Genomic DNA, 25000 nt, shown 5'->3' on the forward strand with positions numbered 1-25000 from the left:
GGGCATCAATGGGTGTGGGGAATACGCATGGTCTTGTCTGAGCGGAATGATAACTGTTGGATCATATATGAGGGTCGAGAATTGACAGAAACTTTTTTCGGGAAAAATCATCTTTGGAGTTTCCAGTAAAGTAAAACAACATTCTGAAAGGTCCAGTCCTTCATCTCGAAAGATACCCAACAAAAGCTTTGTAGCATTTACGCTTAGGTAAAACTGGGACACAACATGAGCAACCCTGTATTTCAATGGAATAGTTGATTCCTTTACTACTGATGTGTTCAATACTTTTTCTCAACAATCAAGGCCGCATCTAATTTCCCGCCTGTACTTTGAATCCTGTCCGAATGAATTTTCATTTGCATAATTAGATGCACAAGGGTCTGTGCTTTCTGATTTGAACTCATTCGAATGTTTTCCGGCTCATCATATTCCAAGCATAAATAAATCTAGTCGTACTTCCTGAATCTTTTTGACTTGTTCCGGTTTCTTCATACATTCCATCTACTAGGTATTTTACGTCTTCCAAATCGTCGCAAACTTGGCTGAAAAAATGTTTAAGCCACCTAACAGTGCACAGTGGTCCAGAATGTAAATTTAACAGGAATTTTAACTTTTTGCCAAAATTAAATGAGATAGTTTTACAATATATTTGGCAAAGTTGTTGTACTTCGCAAGGCCCTTCTTTTCGTTCAAGCAGTAGCTTGGGTGGTTCTAATTTTAGCAATATTTAAAATTGTACTTTTTAACGGTTCGAGATAGAGCTTTACTGTGTTCAATGAAGTTGTAGAACAACGCATTTTAGACAAATTTGCTGAAGACGCGCAAGCTCTAGCTTTTATACTTTCCATTGCACGAGAAAAGCAAATGCACGCTTTAGGGTATTCCTTTTAAAAAATGGTTTTATTTCTACATATTTTGTAGATGCTTTTTTACACTAAAGTACCCTTTGGACAATCTGAAGATTATTTTAGGGTGCATGATTTGCTGTAAAATACCAACTGCTAAACTTTTTTCGTTTCAAAGTTGTGAAAACTTTTATATAAAAAATATAACTTTTTAAAATAGCATTATCTTTGATTAAGGCACTTAACATTAAATACCGTTGCTGTCATATGAAATAGCATACTTTGTAGTATAGATCACCAAAAAATGGCAAATGCGATATCTTTTATATCTTGCAATATTTACTCAAAAAATAGTTTTTTTAAGTATATATTTTTCTAACGAAATGAGCTAGAGGTTCGGTATATTGAGACAAATTGTTCTTTTTCAAAAAATCTGAAAGCATTTCTATAGTGATCTTAATAAAAAATAAAAATTGCAAAAGTTATATAAAGAAACAGTTTTTTATGAACCACTCTAATTTTTTTAGGTAAATTTCTTGTAAAGTGAAAAGTACATGGCATAGAGTTCTACTGTCTTCGACAAAGTTGATTAAAATTTTATTTTCTTCAATTTTCTGTAAGACTGCGAAACTCTATCTCAAACCATTAAAAAGTTAATTTTCTGATTCTGATACCTAAATTTAGAACAACCCTACATATTGTTCAAAAACAATAAAAAGCTATCGTAAAGTGCAATATTCTATCATGAAAAAGAAACTAAATTTTTATATTGTCCACTGAGAAACTGATTTAAACATATTACAAAGGGTCAATTCATGAAAAGCCAAATTTTTAATATAACTTTTTCGGTTCAATGCATCAAAAAAAATTGGAAGCCAATTTCATGAAATATTAAAAAATATCGTCTTCGCCATTTTTCGTTAAATTATACCACAGACTAACAGGCATAACACTATGAGGGAATTCCCTCAAAAAACATCGATCCGACAATTTTCCCAGAACACTGGCTCCACAGTCCCAAACACTCATTTACTAGTGGTTTACCCCTCAGGTTTAAGAACAATTTTTCACTAGTGGCCTATTCTTCATATGGTTGTTCATATGTCAGTGGCGCCATAAATTCAAATGTGGCCACAGTCCCAACTACAAATATATTTAAAATGACCGTTTTATTTTTGAGTTTTATGTCTGTTAGTCTGTGATTATACCTTATACATTTGTAGCCGAAAAAGAATTATCTTTTGTTTACCCCAATGTGTGATATTGTTATTCCAAAGAAGCCCGTTTTTTTGGCAAAAATTGCCTCAAAACTTTTATTTGAATAAAACAGTTTTTCTAAGAAACACTAAGAAGCACTCTAACCTTCGATTTTAAATTTATAGTACATGAAAAGTATGGCAGATAGAGCTTAGAGGTCTGTCTGTAAGTGTTGTTTCGCGATAAGAAGAGTCTCATAAATTACGAAAACTTCCCTAAAGACTTAAGGCTAAGTTGTTTAGTTTAAGTAAAATCTTAAAATTCCTGCTAAACTTGCATTCTGGACCACTGTGCAGTGTGATGAGAAAAGCATGCTTATCATGTGATCCTCGTGTCAATTCCCATTCGACTATATGTATATATTAAACTAGATCAGTGTTTTAGCAATACTCTCTCGGTCGGCTGTTTGGAGTTCAAATTGCTATCGGGGGCCAAAATTTAAACACAAGAAAAACCTAACTAAATATCTTCTTACTCTGAACATTCGTGTACTCGGAGATTAACCAACCCATCACATAAAAACATATTCATTTCGTGGTCGCAGTGCCTGCTTGTGGTGAATTCTACACACCAAAAAAATCTGAATTTTATCGTTGACGTAATTGCAAACATGACACAATTCAACGAACCGTAATTTACGAAATGATGGAACATTGCCGTGTTCCGTTTAATTTTACATGAAACATATACTTTACATGCGCAATGACATAAAATTACACTTCCTACCATTCAGAACAAACGCTGTATGTGGAGTAAAATTACATGATTTACGTAATTAAACGTCATGTAAAATTAAAATCAAACGTAAAACTAAGTCATTTTTGATGCTCGTATATGTCAGGGTCAGGAGACGTAAATTTACACTATTTTTCTAGGTGTGTAGACCATTACTTGTCCTTCAGTCCAACTCCGTAATACTCATGGAAGCGTCGCTGAGTCGGTGGCCTTCCCTTAGGGAGGTATCACTTCGACATCTTCTATCCTATTCAAAGTACCGGTGAAGATGGTCGTTATGGATTGGATTTACTTTGCAGGATTTTTTGGCATTTTCTAAGAAATAAGACAAACTACACGAAAATCCCCTCAAACCAAATTTCCAGCTACGTCACTGGTGACTTTCCAAAATGGGTTACATTATTTTGACTATAAATAAGAAACTTCAACAGATTAGGTACTCTAACGCTACTTAGTGGCCAAACAAAAAATATCACTATAAAATATTGCAATTTATTCAACTTACACACTCTATCAAGCAGAAATATTCACTCGTAGAGAACATAACCATACTCATAGGTCATACAATGAATGCTTTTTGTTTGCCCCACTTGTCCAAATTAACCTCGTGAAAGCGTTCGTTTTTTTGTTCCCTACCAGTTTGGCCTTTGGGATGCCTTCATACTGCAATGCAATTTGCTGAAGACTGGAACTAGTTGAGTTTCAACTTTGCCAGTGCCGTTGTCATGTTCCAAGAACGAACGCATGACAATCCGATTTGTTTGCTGGGGAGAAGGGAAGAGTGGCTAGGCTAGCTTTTGAATTTGCCATTTTTCAAATTATCCTTTTTCGGTATGTTCGTGGTATTATCGTTATTATTTTCATTTCTATCATTTTTATGTTTGGTCGAAAAATATATATAATGGTATTCACATTGAAATCACGTGAGTTTGATGATTGCAAATTGGTTGAATGTTGGGTGAATTAGGGTAAAATAATCAGAGGAACCGCGACTTTTGGGGATAAAATTTTTGGTTAGTTGGTTGAGAATTTCAAAACAGTTAATGGCAAAACTTTCAGCTATTGCTGTTCTAGCTAATATTATGTTGAGAATTCCTTGCGTAATCGATTTTACTGAAAATCTAACCAACCAAAATCGGCAATTAGTCTGTATTCAAATGGTAAAATATAACATTCACTTCGTTGCGATTCGCTTTCTTCTACTAATCTACTACTACTAATTAGATATGAACTTAAATAAAAATTAACTTTCGCGGGAAGCTTTTCACCCGAATCACCCCCGTGCATGCGAAAGCGCTACCCGGAGACTCCGTAATACAAACAAACCGAACAGCCTATTGAGTAGTTCCCGTACACTCTCGCCCATCCGTTTGTTCGAAAAAGTTGCATTGCCTCTGGCGATAGAGTGGATTTTTGCGTTGCGGAGAAAAGTTCGCACAGCTACCTAGCTTCCCAGCCGGATCCTCCACTTCTGCTGATGGATGGTAAAGCGAAAAGCAAATCATATTGGAAATAAAATATTTATAGTCGAATCGATTAAATTTGTTTCGCTATTCAACAACCTACTGCCACATGCCACCGGCCTACCTGAGGATGGGGATGAAAATGTTCCGATTAGAGCACCGAAGGTAATTGCAATTTCCTGAAAAAATATTGTCTCGAAAGGTGACAGAATACATACACAATCCACTTAGAATGGAAATCGTTTCAAAGTTCGACATGCACGATTTGAATCATGTGCGAAGAGAGGCAGAAAAACCAATAACCGAGCCATGAGACATTCCAACGAGACTACAGGACGTAAAAACTTCCTCTTCGAGCAAGAATTGCAATACTGTAAAATCTCAAAGCAGCAGGAGATCTGGATGCCACTACTTTTTAATGCAATAAAAAAAACTTTTCCCCGTCCCCGTCCCAACCGTTCTGAAAATTTGAACATTTTGACCCCCGTTTCTTTTCCCTAAAATGACAATCAGCTTGAGGCAAGTTAAGGTTTATTATCTTAATTAATTCACCGCCGTGCCATTTGAAAGTTGAATCCCTCCGGCACTTCAAAGCTTGATAACGACGCATTTCAAATGCAGCTGCTCCGGAAGAACCCCTCAGGGAATAAGTTGGGCGCAAATGCACTCCAAGGCAAGAGTCCTCTTTCAATCATTTTATTTTCTTCGCTACTCGGGAAGAATCCGCCCCCCCCCCCTTCTCTCCTTCCCCGCTACGGACGCCTCGCTGCAACCTTGAAACAGCGTAAATTGGAAAACTTTTAGGCGAGCAGCTTTATCGCATTATGGAGAGGCTCAAACACGACCATGGATATTCTATGGGAAAACTTGGTTCGTTGCGCTTAGCAAAGTTGGATCGCATGTAACGAGTTTAATTCCCATTTTGATAAGGTGTGATCGCATCCCAGTACAACTCAATCGTTGAATTCACCCTTTGGTATGTGGTAGAGCTGAGAACTTTGTATCCATCGTTATACATATTTTGTCCTTCAGCATTTCTCTAATTCGAGGACTAATTCTGAGGTCACAGAAATCCACAATCGCCGCACGGGTTCTCCGCAAAGCAACTGCTAACAATTAATGAAGGTCATCTCGATCGATACAATTCTCACTGCTGGAGCCAAAATAACGGTACTTTCTACTGAACTTCTGTACTACATTGCACATGCTTTTACTGCAGTTAATTAACTGTATATGTTCCCCATTTGCTTTCAAAGCTTTTCGTACACTCATATATTAGATCACTTGAAGGAAACTTCAGAAAGTTGGATATGAGTTTGACGCACTCTTCTCAAAACAAACCATCAGGCGGGTTAAGCACGTATAGCGAAATTGTTTACCTGCTGACTAGATATTATAGTTGGAAAAAAAACTTTTATACCGCGGAATGCGCGTAAGTGTCTCTGCTTACGGGTCCGCTCTAACCCTTCTATTCTATTTTGTGTTCTATTTCACGTGCACACATGGTCAGGTGTGACTATTATACTAGGAATCGTGAATCAGTTCATGTTTCCATGAATGAGATTTCATGAATTTGTGAACTACTTCACGAACACGAATGTCCAGTCGCTAGGAGTAATGAATCGGTTTACGAATACATGAATATAATATTTTTCGAGCTCGAATGGTAATTCGTGACTATTATGATTGGAATCATAAACTGGTTCACGAATACATGAAAATTATTTCATGGTTTTGTAAACTATTTCATAAGCACGAATGGAGAGTTGTGACAAATTCGTTAGAAATCATAAATCAATTCACGTATAAATGAATAACATTTTATGATTTTGTGAACTATTTCACGAGCACGAATATTGAATGGTGATAATATTTTAGGAATCATGAACTAATTGATAGAAAGTTGATTGATGATTGAAAGGATTCATGAGTAATATTCCGGATCTCGTGAAATAGTCCACGAGAAAATATTTTGATTTTATGAACTACTTCACAACCACAAAAATCAGATTATCTACAGGATTAATCATGAATCAGTTCACGTCGCGTAGTAGGACGCTGAATAATGTTCCAAAACTTATGAATAAAATCACGATTTAATCTTTGGTTTTATGAAAAATGTTCCTAAAACTGGGAACTAGTTCACGTACAAAAAATCGATTTGTTAATGGTATGGCGGAAATCGTGACTGAAGTCCACAAAACAAAAACAAATCTCTCCGCTAATAAAAGGGTTATATAGGCGTTACTGAATAGAAATGAAACGTAATTATAAAACACATGATTTTTGTTCATGGACCTGTTTTCGTAACGTAAAAAAGCGATTGTTCCAGAATTCATGCCACTTTTTGGGATTCATTCATGGTTTTAGGAACATTTTCTTTCTGTGCGGTAAATGTATTCAAATATTGGTAAAGCTTACAAAACAATTATTAACATCGCTTAAATTATGCCAGGGCCTTCTTGGATGCGATGGATGCGTTGTTGCATGTTCGCTTCATGCAATAATCGAAGACGAATGAGAAACTGCATCGAATGAATGCGCAGTTGAATCGCTTAACGTTTTCGGTTGCGTCACTAAATATGGTAGAAGAATGCGGCTGACTATGATCAATTTTCATTCAATGAATTTGAGTATTTGTAATTCTAATCGTGAAACATCATGAGCTGAGACATCGGGTGGTCCTCCTCGGATCAAACTTTTAAGTGGCTTAGTTTCCGGTTTTAGACCACCAGACGATTTCGTAGTACGGTTCATATGCGGATCGGCAACACACCAAGTTGGTAGGTCCTGTGACATTGTGGACATTAAACCGTCGATGGTGTACGGTATAGTCGAAAGAAGGCACTTCCAAGAATGTGAAAAAAGAGAAGGTGGAGCTAAACCTGTATATTGATAGTTTCTATGACGGTGCATTCGAGGGACATAAAAGAGAGAACGCGGCTTACCATTACATCCCGAACCGGGACGTCACGTGAACTTCATCGGGTCCGAAGGAAAGATGTTCTTCTCTGTTTCTTGCACGTACGGGTGACCAGCGTAAACCCATCTTTGCTGTTAACTTTCTCATCAATATTGCTTATAGTTGATTTTAAGGTGCTGGATGCTGCTTTTGTAGTTGCCATTATGGCCTAAACAGCTGCCACAAATTTGGAAACGATTTGTGGTTCAGGTATTGGTATTGAAAACTATGTTGCGGGTTTGTTTGCCGTGGAAACGTTCCGCTTGGGCTAACGGGTTGAATTATATCAATAATCCATTGTAAAGATAATGATACTGAAGCAAGGCGACTTCCGTAAGCCTAAGCTCCATTTCCACCTTCAGGGGGTATTCCAGTTCACTAATACCTGGTTGTATATAACAAAATTTAAAGTCAACGACCGCGGCGTTGGGTCGGAGTAAAACTTGGATATCTTCTTGGATGTTAATATCCAAGAAAATTGATGCCATCTGCTCTTTGCTAGCCATTTTAATTTTCGTTGAGAGCTATGCAAGGCAAACGTTCGTCCCGTTGCGGAAGCTAAATTGTGTATCTGACAGAAAACCATTTGTTTCGATCCAATTCGAGGTGGAATAGGATCATTTTCTCGAACAACTTCCGGACACAGGACAGCTTTGCAATCGGTCGATACGAGTTGTGATCGGAGGCTGGTTTTCCTGGTTTTAAGACATCGATGACCTTCACTTGGCTCCAGTAATGAGGAACAATGTTAACCTCAAGGAACCTGTTGAATAAATTCAACAAACGACTTTTCGCCAAGTCAGGCAGGTCCTTTAACAAAATGTATGATAAGAGCAAGTGAGAACTCCACCATCGAAAACGGTGGTTTGTTCGCGATGTCGTAGGGGAACGCGACGCGATAGGTTTTCTGTGCCGGTACAGAGTCTGGGCAGACTTTCTTGGTGAAATTAAATAAACCAAGGTCGCATACGTCGGCATTGCCCCAAAGAGTGCTCATCGATATTTCTCTCGATAGCTCGCCGACGAACCGACGCCAATAATCGCGTATTTTGGCTTTCATCAAGCTCTTCATTGTCATATCTAACGTCGAGTATTTTCTTGAGATATCAGGTGTACCTATCTTTATGAATTCTTCGTATGCGAGGGCTTTCTCTGCGTATACGAATGAGTACTCTTCGGCTCACGATGGGCTGGGAGATAGTCTGCGGGGGTCCGAGTCTAGTACGCGTTTAGTCTGAGCTTTGATCACAGTGTCGAGAATCTCCCGAGGAAGCTTTCGTGTGACTCCAATTTGTCGGATACGTTTACGCGTAGCACTTCCAGTCAATCTTTCGTGTGAGATCTTATGAACATTGACTATAGTCGGTAGCCCTGCATCGTTAACCCTCAAAAAGGCAACCGGGTCTCAGAGGCCCGGCACGTTACAATTTTTTAGTTACAAAAAAATGTGTATGCAGTATAAGCTTGGGCATGGAAATTTTAATAAGTAGCTTTGAAATCTATAACAAAAATAAAGAATTGTGAAATTTTCATCTATGGAGTGATGCGCAGCTATGTTTGAATTTTTTACATGCACAAAAAGGCAAGCCGGGCCTGGCAGGCCCGGTGTGCATGCAATATTTACTAGGAATACCACGGGTTTTATACATTAATATTTATCTAAAAAAAATTTTGATGAGTTCATCTTCATATTAGTAGGAATTTTTTTCATGTTTTGATTGATTTTATCTTTTTACCTTTTCTTATAAGAAAAAAAAATCTTGAAAGTTTGAGCGAATTCTATACATTTCTTTTATAAGAAATGTAAAAATAGCATACGATAATGACGTGTGTCATATTTTTTTGGGTAAATACTTTTATTTCACCCACTGTGGTCTACTTGACAATTATTTGGATACAACATAACCTAACTCTATCGTTATTGTCTATTTTTGTTGTCTATTCTTTGTGTTATAGTTGTCGTAATTATTCAAATTGTAGGATCTAAAAGCAACAAAAAATTGAAATGGCTACCCGAGCAAATACTCATGGGTTCGAACACCACACAGCCCCTTGAAAAGACCTTAAACATGGTCCGTGCCAAAATTCCCAACCATCAAGACACCATAAAATGGTCTCAATAACCCATAAATACACCAACATATGGTATTTTATATGGGATATATCGGACCATGGTGATGATGTTTTCATGGGTTGAACCCATTTCAAACACCCATGTCAAGCCCCATGAGCATGGGGGAATTATGGACTTTCCGTTTGCTCGGGTATAAGACGATATGCCCATGTTTTCAATCGTCTCAAAGAATCTGAAATAATGGAAGAAATTCGAGCAAATTCAACAGCAGACGATTCCGAAACTGATTTGCAAAGCGAGGAAGAAGATGTGAATGATATTGCTTCCGACGATGAATCTGATGCAGAACAATATGAATATGTACTCCGGTTATGCATCAGAAGAAATTAATAGCAACCCAGAAACATTTATTGGTCGTGTTCAAACGAAATGGAGCTCAGGACCAATCGACAGTCAACGTGATCTTCCGAGTACTCACATTTTGGAAAAAAAATTTGACCTTTTTACATCCATCGCCTTATACGCTGAAATCGGGATCTGCTGCGTGTTCGTACTCATCATCCTGTAATTCTGGAACCGGAAGTCGGATCAATTAAAAATTCAACAGCAGCCAATGGGAATGCTGTACCTTTCATTTGAAACCAAGTTTGTGAAAATTGGTAAAGAATTCGGCGAGAAATTGGTATGACATTATCTTAGGAACTTGGTAAGTTCCCCCGGGACATCGAGAACCGCCATAGCTGGCCAATGTGGTCGAAGTGCCTTCGGTGGATCATTAATGATCTAGACATGCAAAGCCAAGTAATGTTGCACATATTTTAATATATATTGCATCATTTGGACATCATGGTGGTATCAGTTTCTATGGAAATTTGCTGTGTGATTGTACTCTTCAACACGTAACTCCAGAACCGAAAGTCAGATTAATAAAAAAATCAATAGCGACCGATGAGAAGGCTGCTCCTTTCATTTGAGACTAAATTTGTACAAATTGGTCCAGTCACCTCAGAGAAAAATCGGTGAGATTGTTTGCCACATACATATATCCATACATACATACACACACACATACAGACATTTTATGATCTCAACGAACTGAGTCGAATGGTATAAGAGATTTGGCCCTGCGGGTCTCGGTTCAAAAGTCTAAATTTCGACCGATTGCATAACCTTTTTATATGAGAACGGCAAAAAGGAGCTTGAATTTAGACGGGCCTGAGAGGCCCGGCTTGCCCTTTAATGTTAGGATTTTAGCTTGCCTTCACAAGGGTTAACAATAATAATTACGATTAGCAGATGGTTGCTTCCGTGGCGATCAGGGATTATCTTCTACACACGACGTCGAACAGAGGGACAAGTCTAAAGTGCTCGGGTGCGCTGGAGGAACAGGAATCCGTGTCATTTCACCCGTCTTCAAAATGGTTATATTAACGTTGTCGCAAAGCTTGTGGAATGAGGCAGATCGAATGTCATCATGGATATAACTCCATGTCGTACCGTGGGAGTTGAAATATCCCAAAATTAGCCTCGGTGCAAGGAGGAGTTCCACAATTTAGTAAAGCCGTCGATGGCCAATTGAGGCGTTGCAATTCTAATTTGACATGTGATAATTGCAATACCTGGTGTCGAGGGGAGGTCGATTCTATAGAAAGAATAGTACTTTTTGATCCTTAAAAGTATTCCACCGCAAGAGTCCGCGGCACAAAAAGACGAATATGCAGACGAACTTGGTCAGAATAGATATGGTTAGGTAAAGCAGACCTGGCGAAGGTCCACCCTATAAGAGTCTTAGTTGACATAGGTCCTCTTTCCGTTAGCTGCGATTGATGTTGGATGCAACGGTTTGCAGTTCAGTATCTTAACTGGCTGAAGCATGGGGTCTTTAAAACTGCCAAGCACATGCATCGACAGATCCGCGCAATTCAAACTTGAATAAATAACCACGTCATCTATTTCGCCCTGGTTTGCTGGTACATAGACTCTGTACTCCTTCATTAAACGACCCGTAGCCAGCAATATCATTTGCCTGCTACCGACTATATAGCACCACCCTAAGCTTATCAGTACGAATTTTCGATATATCTGTCATGGCCGAATCTCACTCCGTCAGGACTGTAAAAATCTTCAATAGATATTTTTTGTCTATGGCCCGGAAAAGATCACAGAGTCCGGTTGAGTTGCAGCCAGTGAGACGATTTTATTTCGCCATTCAAGGTGACTTGAGGCGAATCTTTGTCAGGGGAAGTCATTTTTGCATGTACCTAGAGCCAAGTGCAGGATGGTACGATGGACAAAAATGAGGAAAGTAATATAATTTAAGGGTATCCAGGCGATTCACAAAGAAAGAAAGTACTGCTACTCTACTGCTCGAATAACGGGTATTTGTGCACCTAACCAAAAGAAAACAATGCCAAAACCTCGACGAGGCGGAGATCACAAAAGACCGAATTAGCGAACTTTGCACTATACGTTGAAGCGTTACACTCACGGACTGGGAAGAGCGTCTAAGCAGTACGATAGTCACCGTACGAATGGAACTGAGTTGTTATTATTGTGTAGTTATTTCTGCTATCGTAAATAAAAGTAGGAAACACAGAAAGAAAAACCCAGGTTAAGTACATTGAATGTGCAAGTCAGATGTAAACTTCAAGCGTAGCAGTCGGGCTTCGCTATAAAAAGGGGATAAAAAACCTTCAGTTTAAAATAACAGTTTTTATTTAGGAGGTTCTATCCTTCCGACTTTTTCGAGGGAACATTTCAAACGATTCTTATGCTGAAAGATGCGTTTTATGCTTGAATTTATCATCCTAGTATAATTATAGCGGGTTTTACGAAGTATGTTCTGTCCCGCAGACTTCAATTAAACTGTCATAAATCCACGAATACACATGGGAAACATGCGACAAAATGCAGTTATTCAGCGAAAGGAATCTGGATAGGGGGTTTCAAGTAAATATTTGCGTTAAATAATCTCTTTCAAATTGCGTGAAAATTACATATATGTATTAAAAATTGACTGGAGTTTTTTTTTCAACCGACGCCTACGGATAACCACAATCCGCCCACCATGGCTTGTCAGTTCTCTGTGATTTGTGGTATACTGTGGTTTAAGATTCTCAAAATTGCAAGTCCTCGTCCTCCACAACATCAGTAACTCACAACTATATCAACAAGAATTACAAAAAAACGAGAAAACAAGGCACCCAACTTAGCGAGTTGACCCAGATTGTCGATGGCGGAAGGCAGCCAACCGAGCATCGCCATCAGCGAAACGTACAGTTGTTCCTGTGCACTTGTCCTGCTGGTGAAGTGAAAAATGCTAACCACATTTCCATACCAGTGCACCCCACGCCCTCGCTCAACACAAAACAGAAACAGAAACGGAAAAGAATCGGAACCTTACACCTGAACCTTTTACTTCCCCCCCCCCCCTCCTTCTGCCTTCCTGTTGTGATGCAGTTGTACAACTTCCTCTCGCCCGCCCCCAGGAGAAGGATGCCAACAGCCGGAGCGGGTTCTGGTCGTTCAAAAGAAGCATCATCCTTGTCTTGTTTCCATTATTACCTGGTCTTTTATTCCCCAACGGTGTGGAACACAATAGCGAACTTCATCCACAAGTTTACAGTATTCCTGAGTTTTACTTTTCCCGACGGATTTCATCGCTTCCCGTCTCTCTCTCTCTCTCTCTCTCTCTCTCTCTCTCTCTCTCTCTCTCTCTCTCTCTCTTCCACCACACACCTCATGGCTAGCCAAGACGGATACAGGTGTGCACATTTTTTTCTGTGTGTGAGTGCGGTTGTCATTTTTCTTTGATGAAGCCGAAAAAACAAGAGGAAATGAAGAAGAAAAGCACAAACAGTTGACGTAGCGGGCCCTTCTGTTGCCATAAGTTTTGTTTCGGTTCGGTCATAGTTAATTTAATCGGTTTTTTTCGAGGTACAAAGTGTCCATAAGTGTTCTAATCGATAGATCCGAAGTGAAGCTCGGCCTTTTCTCACTTTTCATCGTGCGCCAAAGAATCAAGAAGCTCGTTCGGATGTTGATGTTTACTTCAAGGGCCCCGGCCGCCATGCTTAATTTTGCAAGTATAATACTAATACACTCAAAAGTGTCAAATGTTCCCACCTTTCTCTCCATCTTGATGGCCAGCTATGTATTACAGAATGCACGCGATAAAATCTAGAGATGGGCAATTCGTTCGCGAACGGTTGAAGTGAACTGGTTCTTTGAAGAGAATGAGCGAACGGAAGTTCTTTTTAAAAGAACGGTAGTTCTCAATTCTCTTCAAAGCGAATGAACTGAATATGACCCAAAGCCGTTTAGAGAATTTCTCGGACCGATTTTTAGGCGAACGAATGAAAATGAACTGACTTGCCGTCCCACAAACCGCTCTCTGTGCTCTCCCAGAATAAAACCGGCGAAGAACGACTCATAAGCGAACGACTCATCTCATTCTCTATTTCTCTAGTTATACATAATGAAGAAATCGCCACCCTTGATGAACTTGTTAAGCATACAGATAACAGTTTGGGCAGCATCTGTTTGGTTCCTCTCCAAGAATCGAATGTTTTGAGAGACATTCGCTAGATACAAGTAAAATATCAGCTGAACGGAAGAACGGTTCATCTGAACTAGTTCTTTTTATAGAACTGTTCAGTCGGGAATGGTTCTTCGAAGTGAACTGTTTTGCCCATCTCTAATAAAATCCGCTTGTGAGATCATTAACCACGAAGCGAGAGAGCTGGAACAGAATAATATTCTCATGAATACTCGTGAATTAGAACTGCGGGAACTAGTTCGTTTTTTGTCGGGTGTGTAGCTTTTCATTTCCCGTTGCCCTGCCTGCAGCAACCGCTGAAAGGAGGGAAAAATATATCACTTCTTTCGCAGCCCATACCGGAAATCTTGCTGCAACTGTTGTTACACAACGCTATTATTTTTATTCACAATTAAGACATTTCTGTACCGCCGATGGGTTGATTTCTGGGGCGTGCAACCCGTTTTTGTTTTTGTTTGTTTTGTTCATATGCAGAAAGGATGTAAAATCGCCCGAAAATCTGACGTGCTTGGCGTAATGTGTTTGCCTTGAATCTGCGGATTTTTTTTCGCTTCGGATTTGAAAATGCTGTTTTGTTTGACTCCACTCCACTCCGCAGAGCAATTTTCAGTAAAGATTTCTCCTTAATCTTTGCTGAAAATTGTTCTGCGGAGTGGAAACCCTAACAGTCCTAGTTTTCCCACAGTTACGTCGACAATACTAATTTGATCACTGGGGAAGACCATTAATAAAATATGGGCAACTTATCGAAGCAATAATCCTCAGGAACGAAATATAGTTTTTTTTAATCGACTAGAGACTGTCGATGGATGGATTTTTGTGCATCGCTGCGGATGTATTTCCCAACCTAACATAGATGGAAAATTTGGCAGAACTTTTAAGCAGCATTCCCGCACTCGATGACTTGTGAATCTAGCCGCAAAAGGATTTGAAGGGCTGAAAATAATTGCAATCCTTTTCTCTAATTGGATGCTCCAATATCGAAAATATCCATTGACCACTAACCCAGTTTTAGATTTCGAAGATCTCCTCTGCCCGCACACCAAATCCACAACAGATCGAGTCGAAAATTTACTAAATAATTGATGAGTTCTCTTTCCCCAAACATTCTAATCCAATCAATTTTGTTCTCGCATTCCTTTCAGAGCCCGGCATCAAACACAACTGGAAAAACTGCAAACCCTAGGTCGAGATACCCAGAAAGAAAAACCACCCGTTATTAAATGCATAAATTTCATCCGGACTATCGAACTCGGTGCGGTCAAATACCACCCTTACCCCCGGTGTGCACCTGTTTCTACCGGAGTGATAACAGCGCCAAGAGGCTCGGAAAGCCAACGCAATTTAATAGTGCAATGCAGTGTACCCTCGGATTACCCACACAGTTCAGTAGAGTTCAGTAAATCAGAGTCCGAAAAGTGATCCCCTGGGAGTAACGAAAGGAACGAAGATAGCCAGTGTCCATGTGTTTGTGATTTGTGTGTTCGTGTGTGTGGTTTCTATGTTTGCTATCCAAATCAAATCAATATTGGCGATGTGCTCCAAACCTAACCCGAGCAGCAGGAGTAGCAACAGCAATGTCCTGATAGTTGGTGCTCTGTTTTTAATAATTGTAGAAATAAATCAAACAGATTGCAATTTCATACTTCCTCATGTGGGAACCGGTGGGAGCAGCGCTGCCGCTGCATCACCGTCAGCCTCGGCAGGACTGGTCACTATCAACACCCAGCTGCTCACCAGTGATAATGTCGGTAGCAGCAGCAGCAGCAATGAAAGGGTCCTTCTCACCAACGAGGAAACAACCAACGGGTATACGACGTCTTCGGGCGGGACGAGCACTGCCAGCAGCAGCTTGCCGGCCGGGAACGTAGCTTCCCCGGTCAATGCCAGCACCCCGAACGGGTTCGAGGGACAGATACCGTTGGAACGATTGCCATCCAATACATTGCTCAAGTATACTGCCTACAAGGACGTTTCGATTCTACATTTCCGCATACCGACCGATACCCGTACTGCCTTCTTTAGTTTTAAGGCATACGAGGAATCTAAAAGTGCCTTCCGTAAGTATTCAGTTGTGATATGATAAAGTGTACTTGGTGCTCGGGTGTACTGACGACGACGGTGGGACAGTCTTTGGTTTTATTTTAGTTTCCAACAGGGAAATCTGACTTATTTCCGCATAGCTACAAGATTTGGGTTTGAAACAGCTCGAACGGCACATTTCCCATTAGGGACGCTCTCCTCGTCGAAACGATTCTTCTGCTTGGTCTTTCAACTAAAAACGCGCATTTTTTTCCGTTCATAAGTAGTTAACTAGATAGCCATGCTCATTTTAAAACACTCACACTGACCGTACAAAACAACACTTGACGAAAAAAACGATATTTAAACTTCAAAATTTGTCGAATAGGTCGTTCGGCTGAGTTTTAATTAGCCGAACAGCTGAAATATAAATAGGAACTACATATCATCATACGAAATTTGTCTTGAATTGAAACACGTTGATTTATTCATGTATTTAGTATAAGCATTCTGTATTTTTTTCCTTCTTTGTAACATGAGCTCGCTAAGGTTTGATTTTGCAGTTTTGAAAAAGCATAGTAATGATGAGCGAATTGAATACTTTTAGGTCAGGTGTCATAAGATGCGGGTTCATGTAACTGGGAATCTCATATTGTATTGTATATCGTATTGGAAAGACTGAGGAGACTTGATGCCCGGAGAGACTATATCCCATCATCGTAGCTCGAAGGCGGATCAAAAAACATTAATTCAATATTCTGTAACAGCGGCTTTCAACCTTTTTCGCCATCAGACTGATTTCTTCTCTTACCCATTTCAGAAGCTGAAAATCGCTCCGCTGTAATAGCAGGGCATGCAATCAAATCTGCCTGTGTTGCTTTGTCTATTAGTCAGCGCAAATTTCGTTCTTCCTAGTGTGTGAAACGTGAACAAACAATGAGTGACAATACAAAGTTAGTTTATTCTCCGATTCGGTCGAACTGTGTTGCTGTAGACTTTCTACGTCATGAGGTACTGATTGTGTTCAAAAACATTAACCAAGCAGAATCATTCGCTACGCAGAACAACCTGAAACACGTAGTTGAATGTAATGACATTTTATACAGCATCCCAACATACATAGACAATGACACCCATGAAGTTAGGCTACATGGCCAGGCACCGCGTACTAATCCCGCCGTTATTAAACAGCTCATGTCAAAGTACGGAGAAGTGGATACCGTTAAGGAAGATACGTGGAGGAACTTCTTCCGGGTTTTTCGCAACGGCGTGCGTGTGGTGAGAATGCGTCCAACAAAACCTATCCCCTCCTACCTGACCATCCAAGACCAGCAATCAGGTGCTACATCACGAAAGACCTTGCGCGAGGCTGCTAAGAAAATTCCATCTGTTACAGGTAAGACCGATACATAGTCGTCGGGTGGTAAACCACAATCGGCCGCTAAACTAAAGACTGCGGATCGAGCAATAACAAACACTAAATCAGTAACGATCGTATCGAGTACCAGTAAACCAACTGCTTCAACCAAAAGCGAATAAATAACGATTGCATCAAGTGCCTCCAAACCAACAACCAACACCACCAATAAAGAAACAAATGCCGAGGAAGACAGATTTACTACAGTCACCCGTAAGGGCAAGAAACAAACTAGAACTTCCGACTGATGACGACATGGACGACAATACGAGGCAGACGGACTGAACCCCATGTTGCAGAAGAAAACGCAGCTAATGCATCACCGTTAAGAAAAAGGATCTCAACACGTAGTAGCAAGCGTCGTCAACAAGAACAGGTTGTTGAAGGCTCCTTATTGATTGGAGATCGCCGAACAAAGTTATTATGCTCTGAAGGTCAAAAGTGTTTTTTTGAAAATATCCTATTCTAAGCATGTGCGAGAAAGAGACTGACTTTTTTTTCTAGACAATTAGTTCATGTAAATTTACTGGTCTTGTTTTTTTTTGTTTATTTGTGGCTTTAACCTTTTTAGGTCATTCGCCAAAAATTTACTGGTTGATGATGCAGGTTTTACAATGAAAATATCGCATTTCAAGCAACAAGTACAGATAGCCTGCCAAACTAGATATTTCGTAAAGAATTTCTACAGTTTTATATGCTTGAAAAGGTCTGTCAGCTTTCCTCTTTCGATTGCCGTATAACACTTTAATGGCACGATTTTGCCAACTTGGCGTACGAATAGTTCGGATTTTCGCGATGCGTTGATGCATTGCTCCGCTTACTTGGACGTCATTCCGATAACTGAAGAGCAAATTTCAAAATCAGAATAAAGGCATCACTCTGCACGCACACACCTATAAAATAAGGATTGCTCAACGTTTTTAAAAGTACTATTAAAAATGCGCCAGGTTCAAGTCTACGAAATTTTTATCGTAACACTTTTTATAGTTATTTGGACATTGTATTGTATTGTTTATTGGGGCTCTAACCGGGTCATTAGTCCTGAGTTGAACATGCCATGTTTACGTCGATAAGGCTGAATTGAAAAGAGAGTCCGTCTAGACGGTACATATAGTCCATATGTTCAGTACTTATAATGGGCAGTCGATGACAGACAACTCGTTGACAGATTGGTGTCAGGACATTGGCATTCGATCAAAATCAAATCGTCGAATTAATAGCACAGAATGGGAATTGAGAAATATTGAGCAGTTAGCTTAATTAAATATGCATGCTGCAGCCGTGGTTATACATTCTAATATTTTGTTATCCTTACTTGTAAAATTATTTTTAGAAAAGAAAGAATGACTTCTAGGATCAAAACCGTACAGATAATCATTAGTACTAATAATAATATTATTTTCCAAAACACTCCATTATCAGGTCACCGTTTCCCCAGCACCGAATATCTAGTCTCATAAACATGCATCCCGAAAAACGCCCCCGGGCTGCCCAACAAAGAACAATTTACGAGCCAGATTAAACCTATCGGCATAAATCTCAATGGAGAAAAAGCTCCGTTTGTCCGCATTTCTTTGTTCCAATCAAGATAAAATTTAAATGTTCCACCCTACGCCTTCGACCACTACCACCACCAACCAGCACCGATCGTAGTACATTCCCGCAGCACCACCAATCAATAGCCATATGATTCCCCCCCTGCGCAATTCACAGTTCCGAACTAATCCGGCCACCCCAAAGTTGGAAGCCGTTCAACTGGACCCTTGGACGGATAATTGTACGGTTCGATTTCGAATACCCATTTTCTAACCTCATTTTGTTTCCTTCTTTCAGAACGTGTGTGTCAACCGAACGACATTACGTTGCACCTGAAAGCTGGCAGCTATCCAGTGATTAGTCCGGAGAATATTACCTTCCCGAAGCATTTCCTCCGCGTCGATGAGAGGTAAGGTTCCGGTTCAACTATACATACACTATAATGATGGTAATGATTATTTCTTGTGGCACCGTGGCTAATGGTTCGGTTTGATGTTGCGGAAATTTTCGGTATAAATATAAATCCCACTAGATCACTGGTATACGAATTAATTTATGTCTATTACTGCACTGTTAGCAGCCATGGCCTACTCAGCGGGCAAGATGTTTGCCTAGCATAAATTTTAATTTGCGGGGTGACTTGTTATTTTGGACTATGGCATATTTGTAAGGATACCATATTATTTTTGGTACGACAGCGGTAATTATTATAATGCGTAAATAATGTTCACAATGAGCGAGCATATTATTAGAACTTCTGTGCTTGTGGGACATCATCCGCGACCAATTAAGTTGTGTTTCGTTTAGGATTTAGCGTCTTTATCTTGTGGTTAAGTCGGTCTGCCAAGTACTGATGAGACGAAGTGATAAAAACTATTGAGCTTGAGGCCCTGAATGGTGTCACTTACAACAATGGGGGGTATGGGATTGTAAATAAAATAAATAAACTTGTGCATTTTTTATTGGTACACCTTGACCTTTCCAGCGGTGCAACCGTACAGATATTGTCCACTTCCCACTTCTGAACGGTTGTATTGATTTTAGTACCCATTGAGAGCATATAACGATGCCCGTAAAAGTGTCCTACAGCTTCCATCTAGTGGCGATTATCCAGGCACCCTCATTGACCCACATTTTATGGAGAAGCTCGCTGAATTACCAGCCCGACCCTTTGACGAATCCATTCGCACCAACGCCATGACGTACATTATCAAGTGATACACCATAGCCTCACTTATGCCACTTTAACGAAACATCGTTTTCAGCTCGCCCACCCACCCGCAGATACCGCGGCCGATAAAGTGACTCCTTTTTCGCGCTTCTGAGCGTGTACTGAAGGAGATATCTTGATCTAGATGAATGGGGGCGCCAAGTTGTTTATCGACGAATTTATGTTCGACAATATGTTGGAATGAGATGATTCTTTTTTACGGTTCGCTTTCTGTGCCTCCTCCCAGGACAGACGACTTCCGCGATACTCACACACACACACACACGTTCGGCGGGTAAACGTCCCTGTTCGTCTAGTTGCTGATCCGACACACCAGCGACGAGTTGTGTTAAGGATGAAGTCCATACGACACCAGTGTGCGCCCGCCTGCTGGGATGGTTTGAAGTGAGATGAGAAGTTTTATGGCTCAGCTCGTTTATTAGGATCGTTATGCTCTGGGATCGTTCCTCCTTACACTTCTGTCGTCCGATGGAATCGCTGCACTTGGCGGAAATGAGTATGTTGACGGCAAATGACTGGCGTGTCAGACGACATGTGAGCACAAGTGATGATTGTTTCTCGCTAAACGGAGAAGTCTTTGCGGCGTATCGAAGCGCACTAATTCGGATAAATATGTGAAGAAAGGAATCAATCTTGTTTGGGACGGAATTCGATCATGTTTAATTGGAGGGTGTCGCCACGCGTATTTTTTGCGATTTCTTTATTTGAAATTGATGAACGGGGGTTTTGCTAGAAGATTTTTTATTAAACTACACAATAAACCATATTTCGCTCCCCACGTCACACAGCAGATGTTCAATCGCTATGGAAATCATCCGAAATTTCTTCTGCTTTTGCACTGCTCAAACGAGCATATCGAATTCACAATACTGCATTGATTGTGTCCCATTACGACATAGCAAAACAAAAATCCCTTCCCACTTAGCACCCGAGACAATATCGTCAACAATTCAACTCCCACCAGCTTGAGCTTTGCAGAGAATCCCGGGGAAATTGAATAGACTCTGAATAGGGAACGCAGCCCGGTGAGTTTTCTGAAAAGAAAAATAGATTGACACTGCAGTGACACACAGACACACTGCGGGAGACAGCTGAAAAAAAAATATAAAATCGCTTGTCACTGAGTATGGAAAGCGCAAATCGAATCGTAAAAATTGCACAAGGAAAACAGGCGAAACCCTATAAATAATAGAAAAAAAATGCTCCCAATGCTAGCACCACCCAATTTTGTAGGAAAATCTGAATATACGAGAATAATCCCAGGAAGTTCGTGAGAAAAAGCGATATCCCGATGACATTACCGTAGACTATAACGTTTATAGTCGAGACGCAGCAGCACTTGTTTCGCTTCGGTCCGATGATATCTTGACTTGCAGGATGCTTCGTAGAGTAGGTACTATCTGCGTATCTACGATAGTCGGAACGAATTGAAAGCCATAACAGACGATAGACAGGACTCGCAAGGGAATGGTAGAATTCTTCAATTTTCTAGAGCATATTCCCACGCCTCGTTTAGGATAGTCTCTCTCTCTCTCTCTCTCTCTCTCTCTCTCTCTTTCTATCTGATAAACTCGTTCGGTGTTGGAAGTGAGATTAGGTTGAGTTAAACAGTGATCGGAAGTTTGTCTTATGTACTGAATGTGAGCATTGTGTAGTTTTTAGCTAGTACGGTTCTTTAGCTTGAATCGAAGGTTAAACCAACTAATTTTTTTTCTAGAGTTATCCTACTGGAGCTAGGGTCTCGGAAGGGCTCCCTGTCAAAATCACTCACTACAATTGCAGACGAGACGGGAGATGTAACCCACTAAAACACAGCTTAAGGCTGATTGCAGCAGGCCGCGATTCTGAATGTGATATTCATTGTACGAATCAGATATGTGCCGGTATAGGGACTTAACGATCGCGTGTATTATCGCGAAGGCCTCGAGCGTTTGTGCGTTAATGTGTTCGATCGCATGGGTGTTTATATATCGCGTGTGCTAGCGTGTATGTAACTTTGCGTGTATAAATTCGATTTTATAACGGTGTGTCCATTCACAAATGCGCCCGCGTTTTTGGATGGTCGCGCTCGGATTGTGAATCTGATACTTTATTTCCGGTGTACGGTTCAGATGCTAGATGAGAGTGAGTTCTTACATATCACTAGAGTTCCCGGTCATATCGCCATGCAACGTGTCTAGTGGAAATGAGTGAAATTTTTTTGATTGTTCCAACTGACTGCTAGGGCCGAGAGTAGGCACTTTCGGGCGTAACCGATTCATGATTGTGCGAAGACGGGCTTCTGTAGGTTCACTCTTAAAACCGCGTTTGTAAATTTACAAGTGCTAAAACATTCACTTAGTCACCGGGGTGTTATTCGGCTTGCGAGATTGCGGGCGTTAGTGTGCGTGGTTGATCGCGAAGGGCTCGAGCGATTGTGTGTTAACGTGTTTGTCGCGTGTGTTAGCGTGTATGAAATTTTGCGTGGATAAATTAGATTTTATAACCATGTGGCCATTCGCATATTCGCGGATGTTTTTGAACGATCGCGCGGAGCGTGAATCTGATGCTTAATTTTTAGTTTACGGTTCAGATACTAGTAGAGTTCCTCCATGTCACTAGAGTTCCCGGTGACGTTACCATGGATCATGTTGTCTAGTGAATATGAGCGTCATTTTTTATTGGTGCAACTGAAGTCATGACGTGACAATGATCCATGAATGCGCGAGCGGTACGTTAATGCTTGAGACCGTGCTTATAAATTTATAGGTGCTAAAACGTTTATTTATTTACCGGAGTGTTTTAATGTTGGCGAGTTCGTGGGCGTAAGTATGTGTGGTTGATTACAATTGCATGTTCACGTTGGTGACCAGGTTAGTGTTATCGCGAAGGCAACGAGCGTTAGAACATTTGGCATGGGAGAGATACTCTAGTTTACACCAGAAAAAGTGACTAACGAATCATAGTTGCCCCCGAGACAATAAATTACCCATCCAGCTATCGCACATAACCAGGCAAACACATACACAGATAGACATACGACTATCACATAACAATTGTACACTAGTACGTAAAACTACAATTATTACTACACTACCTCTAATATGCTTCTATTTTTATATCTTCAATTGCTCTCCATCAATAAATCGACACACAATGACCCCTACTGCAAGCTGTGTCCACCAACCTGTGGAACAATGTTCTCAAACACGGCCCACAGTATAAGCCAATCCACGTCGACCCGCCAGCCGGCCACGCCAGAGTGCACAGGCTAGTTGTTGATCGTTAGTTTGGGCTGGTGCAAAGTATGTGAAACCGCAAAACACACACGGTCTCCTCGATGCACCACTATCGAGGTGTAGGGGAGGGAACGTCATGATTAAAATTAATTGAGCAAAACATGGCAAATACGGAGTTTTCCAAAAAAAAATTGAAATTGATTTCAAAAAATCTATTTTTGATATTATAAGTACGTAGTTTAGTAGTTGGTGTTTTAAAACAAATTAGGCGCTTGAAAATAATCTTCAAGTTGCTCAAAGAGTACTTTGGTGTAAAAAAAAACTACTAGTTATAGAAATAAAACCGTTTTTAAGGAACATCCTAAAGCTTACATTTGGATTTCGCGTGCGATGAAAGGTATAAAAGCTAGAGTTTGCGTGTCTTCGGCAAACTTGTCTAAAATGTGTTCTTCTACAACTTCATCGAAGACAGTCAAGCTCTATCTCGAGCCACTGAAATGTTCAATTTTGCATTGCTAAAAATAGAACCACCCTAGCTTCTTTTTAAACAAACAAAGTTCATTTCATTTTAGCAAAAAGTTAAAATTCTTGCTAAATTTACATTCTGGGCCACTGTGCAATGTAGCGACTGTGCAGCATTTTTCTGCTAACGAGATTTTTTTTTCGATGGGATTATCAGCCCGAAATTTTTACCTTGACACAACAACCAAAGTTCATTCGCTTCTATAGAACTGGAGAAAGCGACGTACGTAGGATCTTACCGATTTTCTAGCGAAATGGTGCGCATTTCATGTTTTGGCAAATCATTTTTAAGACCCTAAGGCACATTTTGGGCGGAGAAGTTCTTTTTGAAATTTTCGAGTTGTGTGATCCGTTAGACTCCATGTTCATTTTTATAAACTGTTGCCCTGTAGATCTAACACGAGTGTGTTCAAAGTCAATCTCAATGGTATTTTCTCCTAACAGGACCACCTTCAACATCTGTGGCTGATTCATTCCACTGCCCATCCAGGGAAACGATACTACACTGCTTGTGCAGTGGATGAGCAACAACGTAGTAGGTACATTCTCTTGCTCTACTGATAGCCAAAGTGGAACGATTTTTAACTTCTTCTCTAGGTGAGATGAGACTGAATTTATCAAATTTGGCATGTTAAGAAGAATCTCAAACTATCCTAATTTCTAACTGAGCTGAAACAACTTCTTACAAATAAAACTTCCAACTAGACTTGGAAATTCTTTACATCAATGTTACCGAATGCTCGCAGATTTAACCTAATTTAAATTATTTAAAATGCTTAATCGATACGATACGTAATGATATTTGAGTGATCCAAGAAAAGGTTATTTTTTCTACGACAAAGCCCATCCAGTTCTTGGTGATATAAAAAGAAAAAGAAATTTTAATTATTTTGAACCCAAAACTTAAGCGAAACTAAATGATCCGGATTGGCTTTTGTTACATTTGAGTTTATATTTCTGTAGTTATACTAAGCCATTTCGAGTGTTACAGCATGTTGCTTCGCCGTTACAAAAATATACGAAACATGTTCACCATTTCTATGTTCTCGTTCAGCTCCCAACAGAAAGATACATTTTATCTAAACCCAAAAGCGAGCGAGCTACAAAGTAACATCGTCAAAACTTCTACCACGTGTTTCCGGATGGAGGCGTCCGGTTCC

The 25000-nt window shown here is 40.1% G+C and overlaps 2 protein-coding genes across 3 annotated transcripts in view; both read left to right on the top strand.

The window, feature by feature from the left end:
- Positions 1-25000, top strand: part of LOC131676955 (protein distal antenna-like) — a 112582-nt gene that overhangs the window by 31153 nt on the left and 56429 nt on the right. The gene's annotated exons all lie outside the window — the stretch shown is intronic.
- The window catches only part of LOC131676953 (uncharacterized), a 171149-nt gene continuing 161168 nt past the window's right edge, over positions 15020-25000 (top strand). Inside the window, exons 1-2 of the mRNA XM_058956401.1 lie at positions 15020-15954; positions 19167-19278. Coding sequence (XP_058812384.1) covers positions 15396-15954; positions 19167-19278 — 671 coding nt within the window. The 5' untranslated portion in view covers positions 15020-15395. The remainder of the gene's footprint in view (positions 15955-19166; positions 19279-25000) is intronic.

Source organism: Topomyia yanbarensis, chromosome 1 (assembly GCF_030247195.1).
Source record: "Topomyia yanbarensis strain Yona2022 chromosome 1, ASM3024719v1, whole genome shotgun sequence".
Classification (NCBI taxonomy): Eukaryota; Metazoa; Arthropoda; class Insecta; order Diptera; family Culicidae; genus Topomyia; species Topomyia yanbarensis.